The 17,500-nt window shown below is 45.7% G+C and overlaps 1 protein-coding gene across 1 annotated transcript in view; it reads right to left on the bottom strand.

The window, feature by feature from the left end:
• Positions 1-173: 173 nt before the first annotated feature.
• apln (apelin) overlaps positions 174-17,500 on the bottom strand; it is a 20,600-nt gene continuing 3,273 nt past the window's right edge. The window contains exons 1-3 of the mRNA XM_030368070.1: positions 15,676-17,500; positions 8,406-8,578; positions 174-4,923 (exon numbers count right to left, since the gene is read on the bottom strand). The exon at positions 15,676-17,500 is cut by the window's right edge and continues 3,273 nt beyond it. Coding sequence (XP_030223930.1) covers positions 8,412-8,578; positions 15,676-15,742 — 234 coding nt within the window. The 5' untranslated portion in view covers positions 15,743-17,500 and the 3' untranslated portion in view covers positions 174-4,923; positions 8,406-8,411. The remainder of the gene's footprint in view (positions 4,924-8,405; positions 8,579-15,675) is intronic.

Below are 17,500 nucleotides of genomic sequence, written 5' to 3' on the forward strand. Positions count from 1 at the left end.
GCAAAGCCCTTTTGCTGTAGTTTGCTAATAGAAACCAGTAGAAAGTGACAACTTGAAGATTTTTCAACATTAACGACAAACACCAACTGTATTTTTCTCCTGATGGCTTCTTAGTCAAATGATGGATGTTTTTGTACACAAAATAGTTGTCCAAAAAGGAAATAACACACCAATTTCTTAAAATAAGATTTTAATATTACTTATTATCATAAAGATATATTTACACACTTTACAGAAATAGAAAATAAAACACAAAGCTACGCATGAAAGGAAACAAAAAATTACTCCAAGAGCTAAAGCTTATCTTTTATAAATTAGAAACCAAAAGTTCAAATATGTACACAGTATTTCAACCATTTCTGATACACTTGTTTTATTCATTTATTTAGTTATTTATTCATTCATGTATTTTTGTCCAGTTCAACATCAAAACAGAGACAGGGACTGTACATTTGGCCTGGTGAATAATATGGGCTCACACCATAAACAGAGTTTAGAAGATCAGGAGTAATACGTTGTCTTTTTAAAATAGTATCTGCTTGAGACCTAGTAACACTGTCACAATGGTGTGTAAACCTACAGACTCTGCCATTCCCCCTCCTCCAACGGTTTACAATGGTGGTGATGTTGGACGCCTTAGTTTACATAAGGTGGGATAAAACCTGTCACAACTGGATAAGAGGGGGGGGAGGGTATAATCAAATACAGGGGGTAGAGGAAGTCTTATTTTGAAGCTGGGGATGATGACGGATAAATTCCTTTTTCCCGTTGGATATACAATCTAATCTCACGTTGGACTGCCTGGCCCGTGGGAGCGTGCGGTTGCATTCATTGGGTTGAATGTCCACCACACGATTCTACAGATGCTTACTCGGAAGGCCAACATGATACCGTAAAATGTGTGTTAAGATGCACAAGGTAAATAATGGAATGTGTCTTGAAGGTAACTTTACTTTCCTTACTGACCTAAATGTTGGATATCCCCTTTTGATGAATTTGCCTGACAGAGAACTGTAAAAAATATGCATACGCACTGATATTTAAAAATTAAAAATCTCTATATATATTTTTAAGGAATCTGGGGACATTCTATACATTTGGTAGAACGCAGCAACCGATGGCTAACATTAAATTTCCTCTTTAACACATCCTAAACATCCCATAAACCATTTCCACTTTGCCATTCCTTCCTTGTCATTCCTATCCAGATGCATTTTAAAAAAAAAGAAATGCCCAACACAATGGAGGGGAGGGGGGAGGGGGGGCTATCAACCCCAAAACCCAAAACAAAACATGGGGCCTATGTGGGAAACATGCTAACAAGTGCATAGGAGCATTACTGAGGCCTGTGATCATTACGTCAAAGAAGAGGTGGAGAGGAAACAATGTGTGTGTGCTTGTGTATGTACGTGTGTGTGTGTGTGTGTGTGTGTGTGTGTGTGTGTGTGTGTGTGTGTGTGTGTGTGTGTGTGTGTGTGTGTGTGTGTGTGTGTGTGTGTGTGTGTGTGTGTGTGTGTGTGTGTGTGTGTGTGTGTGTGTGTGTGTGCTTGTGTGTGTGAGCCTTGCTGGAAAATACCATTTTTCTAGGAAATGGTTTTGCTCCCCGAGCATAATGTAGTGGTTTACCATTTGAGTTTGAGCGCGGGTTTGCTCTTCCCTCCTCACCCCAATGCTCAGACCGGGGTGCAGGTTAGTGGGGGGACCTACATGAAGACCGTGCCTCTGAAAGCTTTCACCGCGTCCACGACCTATTGTGCTGCAGACTACTTAGCTATTTTTGTTACATCCACAAAAGAGAGAGTACAGTTTTTTTTTCTTCTCCATACTGTATTAAAAAATAAATAAAAAGTAAGCTTTGGACAACCAGCGAGACGAGAATAAGACAAAGAAATCGTCACAATACACTGCGAAAAACCATTCCATACCAAGAGACTCTTGTTTTTCAGGGTTTGAATGTCCAGCAGCATAATGGAGTTTGCAAAAAAATTGCAGCCTTGCAAACCATTACAGAGAAGTCTCGGAGCGAAGCCACATCTACACAGGGGGGAGTTAGACGTTACCGAAAGGACTCGGAAGGGGATCGTAATTCTAACAAATATTTGGTTTTTTCCGTGTTGTTTTTTTTCTTTTTTTTTAGATCCAACCACTGATATCCAGACCACATTCATAAATGGTACTTCTACATAAAACCTGTGTTCTTGTTCTGCTCTGCGGCGTGTCTCTGGAGAAGGGCAGCGGGGCCGGTGTGAATGGCGGCGGGGCGAGGATACATTCATGAAGAACAGTGCGGACACACAGGCGCTGCTCAGCTCCCCGACAGCAACGCCTGACACGGGGAATAAATTGAACTTGGACCACCCCCCCCCTCCCCATCCCAACCACCCAACCCTCCAACCCCCAGTCTCCATACAGCATCCCCACTCCTGTGGCTTTTCAGTCGTCTTACCACCTTTCCCCCCCAATAATACATGAGACACGCTCAGCCACGCGCTCTCATCACCCACGGATCCTTAATGAAATCTACATCTCTGTCTGAGAGGTTATGAAATAATAATGGTGGAACTGAAATTATTACTCCTTCACAGTGCCCTAGGATCGAATACATTTTTTATCAAGGTGGAAATGGGGCGGGATAGGAATATCACTGTGATTTCAAATGCTCTCCTCTTGAAAAGAAAATGATGTAAAAAAAAGCCTACCGTGGTTGGATGGGGAAACACGATGCGTTGCTTTGTATTTGCATGAGATGTGGAAACAGATGGGAGAGTGTATTGAGAATAAAGGTTAACCGATTTAAACCTCGTGGCATTACCCAGTCGATACCAGTTTTACTAGTTAAGCTTGCTAAGTGGACGTGACGGCCGCAGTCATTTGGATGTAGGGGTTTATTTTCTTTACTCCCCAAACGTAACAACGGACTCGAGCGCTCTAACAAGTCGTAGTGGTTCTTCGAAGTCTGTAACCCAGTGACTCTTGTTAGACAAATCAAATGGGTTTGGGAATTGGAAAGGTGGATGGGAGTGGTTTTTAGTCTAAGCCAATTTGACTATGAGCTCAGACTTTAAGTGGGCCCAGGCTGCCTCGGGGAAATCCATCTGAGAAAGATTAACCGTGGGATTTAATGAGCGTAATGATCAAAGCCACGGCCACCTGTGCTATGGTAGGGCTAGCTAGGAAGGCAACAGTACCCACTATTGGGATACACTTAGGACTAGCAAGGAGGGCTACACTGGCTTATACATAGAGGGTAGTAGAGTAAAGAGATACGATATACGAAAATATGTTCATATAAGATATAAATGTTCTGTATGCGTGTGTTCATAGATAAATAAATGCACAAAATAGACGGCTCTGGTCTAGGCTTTCTATCACAGACACCCTGAGAAAACAAAAAGAAAAAAAACATATAACTTGTAGAACGAAACAAAATTCTAAATATTAATAGAATCCAGTATGATGGAAAGGCATCGCATTCCGTCGATCAAATATCTCCATGTGAGGATCCCACTAGTCTTGTTTTAAACAGTAATACACCTATAGCACTAGTGGTAGGCTGAGCGTGGTGTCATTATTGACTGAGCTGGCAGATATTTTATGGTATTTTGGTCTAATCATCGTTGCTACCACCCTCTAAATGTGATTTTTTTTTTTGCAGTTTCTTTTTTTACAGAAATGTTGAATGATGCATAATATGTCAGTGTATAAAGACTTCAAACAGGAGGTAACATGTTTTGTTTTTTCCTTCTCTCATTTCTCCTTCTCTCTCGGTGTATTTGACGTGTCTTTTTCATTTCTGGCAGCATTGTGTAGTAGTTTAGTATTTGGCACTTTATATAAAAGGCCTGGTGGTCCATCATCGCTGTGGCAGACCACCCCTGCCAGTGAACAGTCGTGAGGAGCAGCCACTCAGAGCAGCAGGCTAGCCAGCGTGGTGGAGGGGTTTGGGACGGAAGGGTCTGGATTGGAACTGGGATCTGGTGTTGGGATTTTGAGGTCAAAGGACACTACAGTGTGGGTAACTTGGGAGAGCATCAAGGTGCTAATGAGGCTTAGCACCACCGAAATAGCTACGCAGGAAGCTTTTATCTCAATGCAGTATTATTCCGCCAATTACAACAGATTAGCAAGACAAAGGGGGGTCTACCCGGGGCAGATGTAGGTTATAGCGAAGGTGATCGCAAGGTCACGCACCTGTGCTTTCTTTGGGTCTAAAGACTGTTGTTTTTTTTTTAAAGGGTTACAATGAGAACTGAATATCCGTAGACGCGACCAATCAGCACCCTCTAAAAAACTGGCGAAAAGCGTGGCCACAAATAGCAAAGCCAGCATTGGAGTCAGCGGCTGAGGGGAGAAGGGAGATGGGAACGCCACATCATGCCGACAGATGCGTTAAGACTGAGAATGTACGAGGACTGGACTCCATCTCCACCACATGTCATGCAAACTGTGTGAGAACCGCAGGGAGATGGTTATGAGCGGGCTCGAAACAACAAATGATAATAATAATAATAATAATAATAATAATAATAATCATAATAGTAATGATAACTAATAGAGAACGAGATAAATAGAAAGGTGGCCAAGTAGGGTCGTATTGAGGGGGGGCGGGGGGAGAAAGAGAGAGCGAGAGACAGAGAAATAGAATCTGGTTGCTCGGGCTGAAGACATATCCCCCCCCCCCCACCCAACCCATCACCCTCCACCCACCACCACCCCATTTCCCTGCCCCAAATTCTTCTCAGAGCTGAGGGTGAGTGGTTTGTCCTGATTTTTCTTTTGTGGACAGAGTAGCTTGAAGAACCAGCAGGTGCTGTGGACGTCACTCTTCAGGCTGGGCAAGCATTGGCCCTTCGTAGCAAGGTCCCCCGAGGCAAAGGAAGAGCAGAGGAAACAGGACCTGGGGGAGGGCGCTCAAAGCAGTGCCTGCATAAAAAGACAAAATATGAAAAGGGAAAATATGTTATTTATTTTTCTTCCTTTTCTTTTTTAGCACATACTGGTATCTTATAAAGCATTACATTATGTTAAGGTTTGCATGGGCTTCAACGTGAAAGGGAAGGGACTGTCTTTAAATAAAAGATTCAGTGTTTAGTGTGTACATAAACACACACAATGCAGGGTTGAATTACACAACTGAGGTAATGGTTGCAGGTTTCCTGGTCTTTGATGCATATCTGCAACAGTGAGCTAGAAAAACAATCTTGTATCTCAGTCAGACACGGGGCCTTCCCCATGGCACTGATTTACAGATTGCCAATCCTATATTTTTCTTTGCCATCGACTCTGCCATCTCTCTCTCTCGCTCTTTATCCCCCCCCCCCCTCTCTCTCTCTCTCTCTCTCTCTCTCTCTCTCCCTCGCTCTCTCTCTCTCTCTCTCTCTCTCTCTCTCTCTCTCTCTCTCTCTCTCTCTCTCTCTCTCTCTCTCTCTCTCTCTCTCTCTCTCTCTCTCTCTCTCTCAGTTCCTATGACCCATCCCAGGGTGTTACATTCAGTTTTCTTTGTACCACGAAAACAAGGATCATTCATCGATGAAAGCCTTTCTTGTTTTGAACGGTTACATATTTTTCTGACTGAGTAATGCCACAAAGGATGATGTTCATCTTATCTCTTGCTTGAGATTGTTCTGCCTCTGGCTTTATGTATTGTTTGCACCTTGTTCTCATGTAGGATATCTGCACAGCAAGAAGGAATCACAACTACATCACAGAATATGTGGATGTTTTCAAGATGCGTCACCAAGCCCTTTTTACATCAACAGTATTAAAAAAAAAGAAATATTAAGCCTTAAAACAATAATACCCTGCATTTCAAATGTTCCACAGCATGCTTGACTCCCTACTATTGTAATCACACTTTAAAATGTTCTCCAAGCCTACTCGAATGCCTACAAAGGCCTACTAAGGTTCACAATGTCTCCTCAAGGATTCCCTCACATCTGGATCATGTAAAAAACGAAAAAAGTCAAACTCCTTCGCTTGGCCTAAGGTGACAGAGAATAATAGATGAGCTGCCTTTGATATTGAAATAGGGTGACGGTGGTGAGGGAAAGGGGCAGGGTTGGTGCGAGTGGATAACACTGTCAACTCCGTTCCCTCTACCCCCCTTCCTTGTTTATACCAGACGGCAATTAAATCCAGGCCAAATTGTGCCATTTTTTCCCATTCAGTCCGTTGGCCTCGCAGCCATGTTCTCCCGGCCTGCTAGCTGGCTAATATCTCTGATTTACTCCAGCTTTGATCTTCCTCCTTCTTTGATAGGGCGTGGAATAAAGTGAAACTCCAGCTGCTGGTGTTCTTTCCCCTCCCTCTTCATCAGGGGGAAGGTTGGCAAAGGAAGCAGATAAAAGTGTCTGGCTTGTCCTCGTCTCGATCGCTTGCGATGAGTTAATTCTCTTCCTTCTAGTGTTGTACGAGGAGCTTTCTTGGAACGTATCATTCTATCGTTCGAGAAAAAAACTAAAATACGATTGAAAACAGCCGGCCAAACTATCCGGTGAAGGCAAGCATGTTATTTTATTCCTACGTTTAAGAATAAAATGAATTAATAAGTTACAAAAGTGTTTTTTAGATTTAGTGGAGGGAGGGAGGGAAGAGAGATTCTTGAAGGAGATGAACTATGAACCCAGCGAAGCGTGAGAGGAAGCCGAGAAACAAACGGTGGGAGGGCTTCATCGTGTTGTGATTGAAGTGGTGTTTGTGAAGACACCATTGTGAGTCACTGATGCGTTTTGCTTTTAAAGAGATCCACCACTTCCTGAGGCTTTCCTCATCTGTGGCCGCCATTCCGGACCCTGAAAACAAGCACTCACAATGCACAACCTCAGAGGGAAAATGCTCTTATTTTATTGGCAGAGTGCGAAACTTCAGTAGTCCTGTGCAGAATGCCCTTGCCTGAGGACTTTGTTCACCGTCTTTCTTGCCTCGCTTGCTTCCTCTAAACAATACCTTGTGACTTGCACTCAAAATAATTTATCATCCTAAGAAATAATAAAATAACACAACTTGAGGTTTTATTGAATCTGAATTCGATAAATTTGGTTTTATGGGAGTCTTCCTTTTGTCGTACTCACCCTAGTTCTCGCTATGTGACTTATTTATGGTGGACCACTGCAGGCTAGCATTGTCTGTTACGTACCCCCTCAGGGGTTATTATGGCCTGGCGAGTTCTTCTGTCTCTCTCAGAGTCTGGGACTAGAGACATGTAAATGCTCATGGTCCATAATGTATACACCAGTCTACTGCTGCTGCTAATGCCCTTCATTACAAGAAGTGCAGATGAGGTAAACATGCTCACATAAGCTAGTCGGTCAAGTTTAGCTCCAACTGCTCATAATTGTCTGTTTAGTTTAGTTTCTATTTTGACCCTGTAGTAATTTGGATGAAAGTTGTTCATTATACAGGGGCAGAAAGTATATGTTTATTTTAATTGTACTAAATTATTTTGGGCAAGGGAAAGACAGAGTGTCTGAAGGGGTGACAGTTTAAACATTTTCGCAGATTAAGAGATGAAATAACTTGGCATAAAGACTTGCTTGTCTTAATGGGAAACTAAACATCCTTTCATGTGAAAGAAACACAATCACAACTCAGCTGAGAAACCTAAACCTCCCCTGTATTATCTCTAGTAAAACGATTAATTAATTTTATCTGATTGAAGGAAAAGGTTCACTTTAACTCAATGGTCAGGATTCCCAGTATGTTTTTCCCCCAACTAGAGCAAATATATTAAATTACATGGCGCTACGCAAACCTACCTGTAGAGTATTATTGAAGGACCCAACAATGTAATGCACTGTGGTTAGGTTCGCTGAGCTTTTTTGTATGCCAACGGATAACATCTCTGTGTGAGTTCAAAGGACTCCTATTGGTCATTGAAAGAAAGCCATTGAAAGATATTCCAGACATCCTGTTATAGTTTTACTTCTGCCTTAGATTCCCCAAACAATACTGAATTACTCATTTATGGGCGAAGTTTAAGACATTTATGCCTTTTCGCGGCATGATATGAACGACTCCATTAAGCACGAGACAAGAGTTGAATTGGCCGTTTATAACTGTCCCCATTAAGCAGCAGTAAGAAACTCAAAGCGACGTCAGTTAAACAATGACGTTCCGTCACTCCCATGGAATTCCATTTCCAAGATTATGAGAGGATTTCAGTCTACACAGCAACACCCTCGCAGTCGTTTGATCTCGCTTCATTGCATGGTTTCCACTCGTTCCAAGATGACTTTAGTCCCCAGCAAGACCCTCTCCGTTTTACCCTCCGTTCATTTGTTTCATCTCATTGTTTTCGTACTCTTCGCCCCATCTTTCCTGCGTGTAACCACGTCACAATTTCACCCTCCGTACACCTTCAGGTAAGAGCCCGCGTCCGAACCAGCCGTCGTTCAGAGGGAACCCACCTTATTCTAGAACGGCATGGGCCCCTTGTGGGAGAGACGGGGTCGTGGGCGTCTCCTCTTCCAGCCCGCGGGTCTGTGGGTCTGTCCGCCCCGGCCCGGGTTCTGCGGCGGGACCCTCCTGGGTGGGGCGCCGGCCTCCAGAGCTCTGCCGCGGTCCGTGGAGGCCATGGGACCTGGAGAGGGGGGGGGGGGGGACATGTCAGAGAGTTCTCTCAGACGAAGGACGTTTCGCATGGTAGTCTTCGACGGAGAGATTATATATGTATATATATATGTGTGTGTTTATGATTCGATTTTCAACACAGCAGGAAAAAAGGGAGCACACGGGTAGATGAGGGGAACGAGGCTTGTGTGGGATTTGTGTGTGTGTGTGTGCGTGCGTCTGTGTTTGTGTGCAACAGTCAGCCCACCCAGGATTGTAGTTCATCAAAGCCCAATGTGGGGGAACCAAAACAGGGCATCCAGGGCTAGCCAGCCCGCCAGAGAGCCGTCAGTGAAGCCCAACCCCGGTGTCCCATGTCTCCACCACTTCCCGTCAAGATTACAAGACGGACCAAGACACCAGCACCCTTCACCTGGCAGAAAGTGCATCCTTTAGTGCCATAGGGTTGACCCTCCCCCCCAAACCCCCCCCCCCCCAACCACCCAGATGGTGGACAAGCAGAAACCTCACGAAACAAACCTCACGGAACGAACGTGGTGTGTGAACGTGTCGCGGCTGAGGGTGTGCATGTGTGTGCGTGTTAAAGAGCGATGCCAGATGTTTTCAGTCATCTCTCAATAAGTGTGGCCTGATCTGTTTAAGCCCCTTCCCCCCCCCCTCACCCCACTTCCAAATGGGTTGATCCGCTTTGGTTTCTCTGTGACCCTCAACCTTGCCCAAACTCAGAGGACCCCCACTTGGTTATCCCTTTAGGTATGTGTGTTGTGTGTGTGTGTTTGTGTGTGTGTGTGTGTGTGTGTGTGTGTGTGTGTGTGTGTGTGTGTGTGTGTGTGTGTGTGTGTGTGTGTGTGTGTGTGTGTGTGTGTGTGTGTGTGTGTGTTTGTGTGTGTGTGTGTGTTTGGGGGGGAAAAGATGTTGAACACATCTTTACTTGCAATTGGATATTTATTGTGGTTGATCTTTCGCACCTCTTTTATTTCATTAGTCCCATGAAACTTTACTACGTGTGTCGGTCTGGCTGTTTACAGAGTAACATCAGGTGTTGAATATCTTGTGGATAGAAATAGCAGTTGGTCAGTATTCATTTAGTTTGGAATGGTGGCATGGAATTTAAATGATTCGCTCCATTTAACATGCTCAATTTTCTAACACTTTCCAACTCTTGGCAGTTTATTCGGTAAACAGTTAAGGCAGTAAAAACGGCAGTGTAGTTGCTGAAATTGTAAGATGCAATTTTGAAAACACCTAAACATAAGGCTAACTTTGAGAACCAATTGATGCCCATGTCTCAATGTTAAAGACTCTTTCTAATTAGGATTTTCTTTAAGAAAATAAAAAAAGATTTACGCCAGACAGAAATCCTGTCAATCCGTCACGCCGTGAAAGACACTGGCACCGTTTTTAGGGTCCTCCAGAGAATGGACTTCCTAGGGTTTACGAGCTGCTGAACAAGCAAAACCCCGTCAGATAACTGCCACAGAGGTGAGAGAAGGCGGGAAAATGGCTCCTCAAGTTGGCTATTGAGCAGCTGTCAAAGCCATGTTATTTTTTCAGGCCTGGTTCTACAACTTCAACGAAAATGTCAAGAAACATCAAGCCCGAGTACTTTCTCTTTCATTCCCAGCATTCAGAGGAGACTGCAGACTATGCTCAAGACGGCAAGACGTTTGGAGTCTTGGTCTTGTAAATCAGGGAGTTCCACTTGGTCTTCCTGAACAGACATGTTGTGTTTTTTTTTTTTTTTTGGGGGGGGATTTTTGAATTGTAGGAGTAGAAGTCATCGTTAGTTACCCATTTGTAGAACAAACAATGACCATCCTGCTAACAATAGCATTTCAATCACTTTCGACAAACCTAAATGGGTTCCAGCATGCAAGCGCAAACAATAGTCGATTGCAGGATAAGCCAGAAAGCTAATCTTCTTCAACAAACACATTGGATATTATGAATGTAATAATTTGAGTGAACAGTAGGCTAATTAGTCTGTGTCAAGGCAATTCTGTGTTGCATATTTCTGCATCCAAAGCCAGACTTTCCCCTGTAATAGTGTTAATCTGTACATTATCCTCTTGTTCTTGCCCCAGATATGGAGTAAATGAGCAATGTACATTCTGAACTGAATAATCAGGGACTTTATCGGCTAACTGAAGCTTTATTTCATGGGAATATGACCCGGAAACACAAATTACAAAAGTATACACACATGCACACACATGCACACAAACAGACACACACACACACACACACACACACACACACACACACACACACACACACACACACACACACACACACACACACACACACACACACACACACACACACACACACACAATCACACACATACACCACACAGCACACACACCCACCCACACAGATACTCACAAACACACGCACACAGATAGAAATTGTGCCATAATTGCACCTGAGCCATTTGTGAAGAATGTAACTCACAGGGCTGTTCCTCTCGGCTGTGCCTCTGTCTCGCTCGCAAGCAAGCCAAGTCTGTAATGAGACAATTTAGATGTCTCCTGTCATGGCGAGCTGTCAGCTGAAGCTCAGCGCTGGGGAGAAGGACTCCTTCCCATGATTGTCTTGACGAATCTCATACCATCCATCTCAGTATAGAATAGAAATTGTGTTATGAAAGCTGCTAAAAATAACTTGTTTATTTCCCCAGTGGAAAGTGGGAAACCTGCAGTTATGCCACACTCTAACCCGCACTTGGCAGACCCATATGATGGTGACAGACATGATAAAGCGAGATTTGGGGGGGTCTGTGGATCCAAAGACGCATAGCGTGGAGTCAGATCGACAGACTTTAAACGTGCAAGCGGGTAACAATTAGGAAAAGATAATTGGACGATAACTCACCATGGTTATCGTTGTCTAACGTATGGTTTGATTACTTTGTGTTTTTGCCAGCAATCCTATTACTCTCACTGCGGTCCATTCCTCACTGTTCATTCCCATTTAATTGCTTCATGTTTACGTTAAGTTAGCAGAAGGATAAGATAAAGCTTCAAAGTGTCCTTATCTCTCAATTCGACTACCTCAAAACCCCCCCGGCTTTAGACTTATTCCAGCAAATCCCAGAATGTCCTCCTCTCAGCTGGTAATTCCCTCATTAAACTTTAATAAAGCTAGAATTCCAGGAATGTCCCTGCCTACAGCCACCAAGGCTTTTTTTTCTGCCCATGTCTCCCTCCTATTGGAGGGGACCATGGTTTGTGCTGTGGCTCGGTGGAGGTTATAGTGTCGCGGGCTGTCCACTCTCCTTCACGTTCATAATGAATCGTTCGGTCAGCTGATGCCTAATTTCCCACTCCGGCTTCAGCACACTTCCAAGATACCATCCGTCACGCTGTGTATTTTCATTGGCCGGGCCCTCTGTCTTCTCCTGCCCATGCTGAACGAGCATTACTGACAACTCCCCCGCCACCCCTACCCCCATCCCCATCTCCGCCCCCCCCCCCCCCCCCCCCCCCCCCCATCTCGCCCCCGGTCGATTCCCAGCGGCCTGTCATGGAGACTCAAGGAGTTATGGTGTGCATCTCTCTCTGCTCATCTGGTCAAAGAGAGAAAAAAAAAGAGACAGCAGTGCTCTGGTTCGATGCCAACTTCATCAATCGCCCTCATGGCGGCCTTGAGCCAGACGTGCATCACACAGCAGCCGGGGATGCTGGCTAGTCGATACACGAGCGCAAGAGAGAGCCTCGCAAATGGGTTTAGCGTTGCCCGCTGAGGATTGTCAGGTCCGACGTACGCTGCCCAATGGATCGCATATCCAATGCGCTGCACTTGTAAATGTAGCCCATAATGGGCGACTAGACTCTCAGCAGGACATGAAAGATTAAATAAGTTTGCGATTCCAATCGCAGCGAGTCGGAAGGGGCCGCGGGCCAAAGAAACAGAGGCTACTGTTTGCGGAGATCACGTAGCAAAGGACAGTCGAAGCCGAATCATTGCCGGCTCGATTTCAGTCAAACTGAATCATCCGCAACGATTCCACTGTTTATTCTCATCACTTTGAGACACACTGATTACGATTCAATCAGCTGTTGCCTCATTTGCTTGAGTTCATTTTCATGATTTACATTCAGCGGTTAAGCATTCACATTTCGATTGGCTGAACATTTGATTGCCCGTGTTTCTTGGGGTGTTTTTTCCCCGTGTGTCTGCCAGCCCACCTCCTGTGACAGCTCCAGTGAGCGAGAGCCGCTCAGCACAGTTTGAACAGCGGTAACTTGATGTGTAAACAAGCTGCTGTGCTATCATGTAAATTAGGGCACTGGCCTGGAACATGAGGGGGAGAGGAGAGGAAAGGAGATGAGAGGAGAGGAGAGGAGAGGAGAGGAGAGGAGAGGAGAGGAGAGGAGGGTTGAGGACAGGAGAGTTGAGGAGAGGAGAGGAGAGGAGAGGAGAGGAGAGGAGAGGAGAGGAGGGAGAGGAGAGGAGAGGAGAGGAGAGGAGAGGAAAGGAGAGGACAGGAGGGAAGTGATCTCTGTGTCTTTACCTTTTGATTTGTCATCATAGCATGACTAATTGTTATAGTGATTAATAGCGAATAGTAATTGAGTTTGTTCTGATGAAAACCTTAATCAAACGCTGTTCTCTTTCCACCATCATACAATTCCTTCAGCAATTTCATCTTAATAGTCCTAGTGAGCTGGACCAGCCCACATCATGTCATTGTATATGATGCAGATGCATTCATAAAGGGAGTCTCCATCACGGTTGCCCTATAGGTTCTTTGTTTACAAAACCGTCCCAACTTAATTAGCATTGTTGCGTAATTTACCCAGGTCCTCTTTTATCCTAATACAATATGCACTTTGGGTCCTCCTGGGTGACACTTGGAAGGCTTAATCCCCTGGCATGTGTAGCCATGGTTATTACCATGACGTCGGAGAAGCTAGCTCTGTTGTCGCCGTAATGAGCCTCCCTTTTTTTCATTCACTAAAAGGAGCAGCTTGAGCCAATGAATCCCTTTATAGCATGCTAACGCTACAGACACGCTAACCCACACACGACGCAGGCAGACACAGACACACACATATGCCATAGCCTGAGATGCCTCCCACTACATAAGCACATAAGGGGATCAGGATTATTTAGGCAACGGTGAAATCGTGTCAATCGTGCCAGTACAAGAGAGCACAATCTCTTTAGCGTCAACTGCGCCCCCATCCACTCCACACATGAATGGGTGCTTAAGGAAGACCTCACGCTGTTCTGCATTCGCAATGCTCAGCATCCGTGCTCCCCCTTTATGTCCCTCTGAGGCTGAAGTTGGGAGTGCTGCTTATCGTACAGCTATTAGCAGCCACGGGCCTCGGCAGAAACTGGTACCGATTGCTTCGCCGACTTCCAGACCATGTTACCATGGCAGCGGCAGTCAAAGCTGCTCAGTCAGGAGGAAGAGGAATGACGTTGTCAGCTGGGTGAAGATGAAGAAAAGGCACCAGGTTCCCAGTTTATGCGTTTGAGGTGCGTTACAGTGGCATCTTTTCAAGCCCCTTTCCCGGGACATTAAACACGTTGCTTTATATCTGTCTGTTCCTCTTGGAGGTGGTTTCGGCTGTGCTTATTGTCGTTGCCGGTTTGGCCCTGTTTGATATGCAGCATTGTTGTGGCTGTGATAATGCCAGGCTTGTTGCGGAACTGAAGGAAGGCTTTGTCTACATGTAAAATACACAGAGGAAACTCAAGTGCATGAAAAAGTTGCTCTTCCTGAGCAAGCATTGCAATCCTCCCCCCCAAAACCCCCACCCCCGCACCCTCCCAACACACACACACACACACACACACACACACACACTCACACACACACACACACACACACACACACCACACACACACACACACACACACACACACACACACACACACACACACACACACACACACACACACACACACACACACACATACACACACACACCCAGTCTCTTTGCAATTATCCTGAGAAACCAGATCCCCCCCCCCCCCCCCCCCGGCCCCACATCAACCCCACCCCCAGCACCCCTGGCAGAAAGACCAGAACAAATGAAACACAAATTGTGCAGCCCCCACACTTTCCTCGAGTCTCTCTACAGATGTCCCCCCTTCAGAGTCCCTCGGGTGCCTGGCGGGGTCTCTGGAGCGCTGAAGTATGCGTTGCTCCTGAACGAGGTAGGGTATGGAGCGATGAGGTGTGAGATGGCCTGCTCTGCTATGATCAGAGCGCCTGGGAGTTCAAAGCTCTGGCGCGGTCACGGCGGGGCTGGGTGTGTAGAGCTTGCTAATGAAAACCCACGGTAACTACAGCACTGCCTGTTGGTTTATTCACACCGAGCCACTACGGTGGCAAAGGGGTGAACCGATGGTGAGAAGGTAACTATAGGTCAGAAGGCAAGTCCCCAGAACAGATGCAACACACGTAAGACTCACACCCGTACATAATTGCATTTCAAACTCATTTCCGTCTAGGGTTGCCTCTCTATTGAGAGACGACGGAGTCGCAGGAAGCAGAACGACAAGCCTTGTTTTGTTGCAGGCTGTTCGGGTGAACATTGGTGGGGCCGTAGTGGCAGGTAAGTAGGTGAGTCCACCAACCAAGCACTGGCCTGATCTCTAGAGACAGCATGTCAAGGGCAAAGAGGAATCCTCCGCCCATCCGTTTCCATGGGCACACTAATCAGATGTGAAGCAGGGCCCCTCCCTCGCCTGTGTCACCGCGCGCCCCATGCTGGGAGCCCGCATGCCTTCCTCCCGTTTGAGAGGCGAGCGAGAGAGGCAGAGAGAGAGAGAGAGAGAACGAGAGAGAGAGAGAGAGAGAGAGAGAGAGAGAGAGAGAGAGAGAGAGAGAGAGAGAGAGAGAGAGAGAGAGAGAGAGAGATAGAGAGAGAGAGAGAGAGAGAGAGAGAGAGAGAGAGAGAGAGAGAGAGGATATGATCAAATAGAGAGAGGGAAAGAGAGAGGGACTGCAGCTCTCCAACGGGGAGAAGGGGACCTCAGCCTCTCCCAGTAGCATACGTACTGGGAGGAAAAATAGCATCAACATTGCGTCAGATGAGGATGCCTCCTCACCAACCCACAAGATGCAAAGCAGCTATTTCGATCGACTTGAGGACCAATCTTTATCGTCTGAGACAACACAAACAAATAAATAGAATAACATTTTAAGCGACATTCACGCTGTAAGATACCTATTGTTCAACACACAATGTACGGTTTCATCGACCTAAACACCTGATCATTTAAAATCAGGGCCACTAAAGATTTTAATGTGCGGTACTTTAAACCAAACATAAAACTCCTGCTGCTCCTTATTGATGGATTGAGCTGTCCAAAGTGGCAGTGCAGGTAAGCCCTGCAGCCCAGAGTGTGTTAGTCCTGCACAGGCACATGGTACCCATTAGCAGCCTGGGTAAACTGTTTACCTGACAGCGATGGGTGTTTACACATTCCATATATATTGTTTCTCTCTTTTGACTTTCATAAACATCTGCTCATGATCTGGGGGTCCTGTAGTGAAGCTAAGGGGGTGGGGGGTGTAAAAAGAAGGTTGAAATAGAGGGACGCAGCAAGGGGCCCTGTCTTATCCCAAAATAACCATCAGGAACCAGGCGGGGGAGAGAGAGAGAGAGAGAGAGAGAGAGAGAGAGAGAGAGAGAGAGAGAGAGAGAGAGAGAGAGAGAGAGCTAGAGAGAGAGAGAGAGCGAGAGAGAGAGAGTGTTTGGGGCTATCAGTCAACAGCAGAACCTTCGATCGCCCTGTGTCTCAGTTGACACCAACCCCCGCATAAATCGTCCTCCAGGGACAAAGTGTCATTGGATACAATAGATAAAAAAATAAAACAGGATGACAACTTCCTAGTCCTTAAATAATGTATTATTTATTAAACAGAGGCCTCTTCTGTTGTTCTGCATGTGTGTGTGGCCACAGAAGGGAATCAGTGTCAGATGGAAGTGATGTAATAATGATGAAGGATGTCATGATTTTGGTTCCCACTTCCTTTGGGTCACAGGGCAGGAGCCTAGGGTCCGAGGAGGGGCTACCCAGTCCTCTAGGGGTCCTGGGGAATCGAAGGTGCACCACAGATGTTGATATATAGTGTCCTAGGGCTTGGGTTCGGTCTGATCCCAATGGAGACGTTATTACGTTTTTTCACAAATCCGACCTAATACGCCATAGCCCTGATCCATCATCCCATCATTCCTGGAAACCACAGACAAAATTCCTTGTTCTTCCTAACCAGTGCAGGCTGTTCAGTGCCCTCCAGAAAGGCTTCTGATCAAACTTTTTTCTGTTTAAATCTTTAAGTGACTTGGACTTTTTAGCTTTTTTAAACCGACTTATTCAAATAATCGTTCAGAAAAGAGTTTCAATGGGCCGTTGTTCCACAACAGTGCGTGACATAACAGGAAGGTAATATTTTTACCTCCCCAAATTCCCACAAATTGAGCATGAAAGCAATTAAAGTGCATGCATTGTAGAGTCCCCAATATTGACTCTGCAAAGCAGCGCGGTGTTAATAAAAACGTCTACTCCGATAGTGATCAGGAATCCGATCTGTTTCGGCCACCACGATATAATGTAACACTTAATGTTCAAACTGAGAGCCATAAATCACCTTGTTTTTCGACCCTGCTTCACAATTGTGCCGCTTTTTGAAAAATATCTGCCTCTAATTAACTTGTTTGGGGAGAGAGAGAGAGAGAGAGAGAGAGAGAGAGAGAGAGAGAGAGAGAGAGAGAGAGAGAGAGAGAGAGAGAGAGAGAGCGAGAGCGAGACAGACCAGAGAGAGGCCAGAGTGAGACCAGAGTCGGCTCAGCCTGAGGACAGGGTCTTGTGGTTCAAAAAGGTCTGGTTAACAAGCAGACTGTGTAACCCCCCACCAGAACCCACTGCTACCCCCACACCCTTTGTCCTGACAACACCGGTTGTT

This window comes from Gadus morhua, chromosome 10 (assembly GCF_902167405.1).
Source record: "Gadus morhua chromosome 10, gadMor3.0, whole genome shotgun sequence".
Classification (NCBI taxonomy): Eukaryota; Metazoa; Chordata; class Actinopteri; order Gadiformes; family Gadidae; genus Gadus; species Gadus morhua.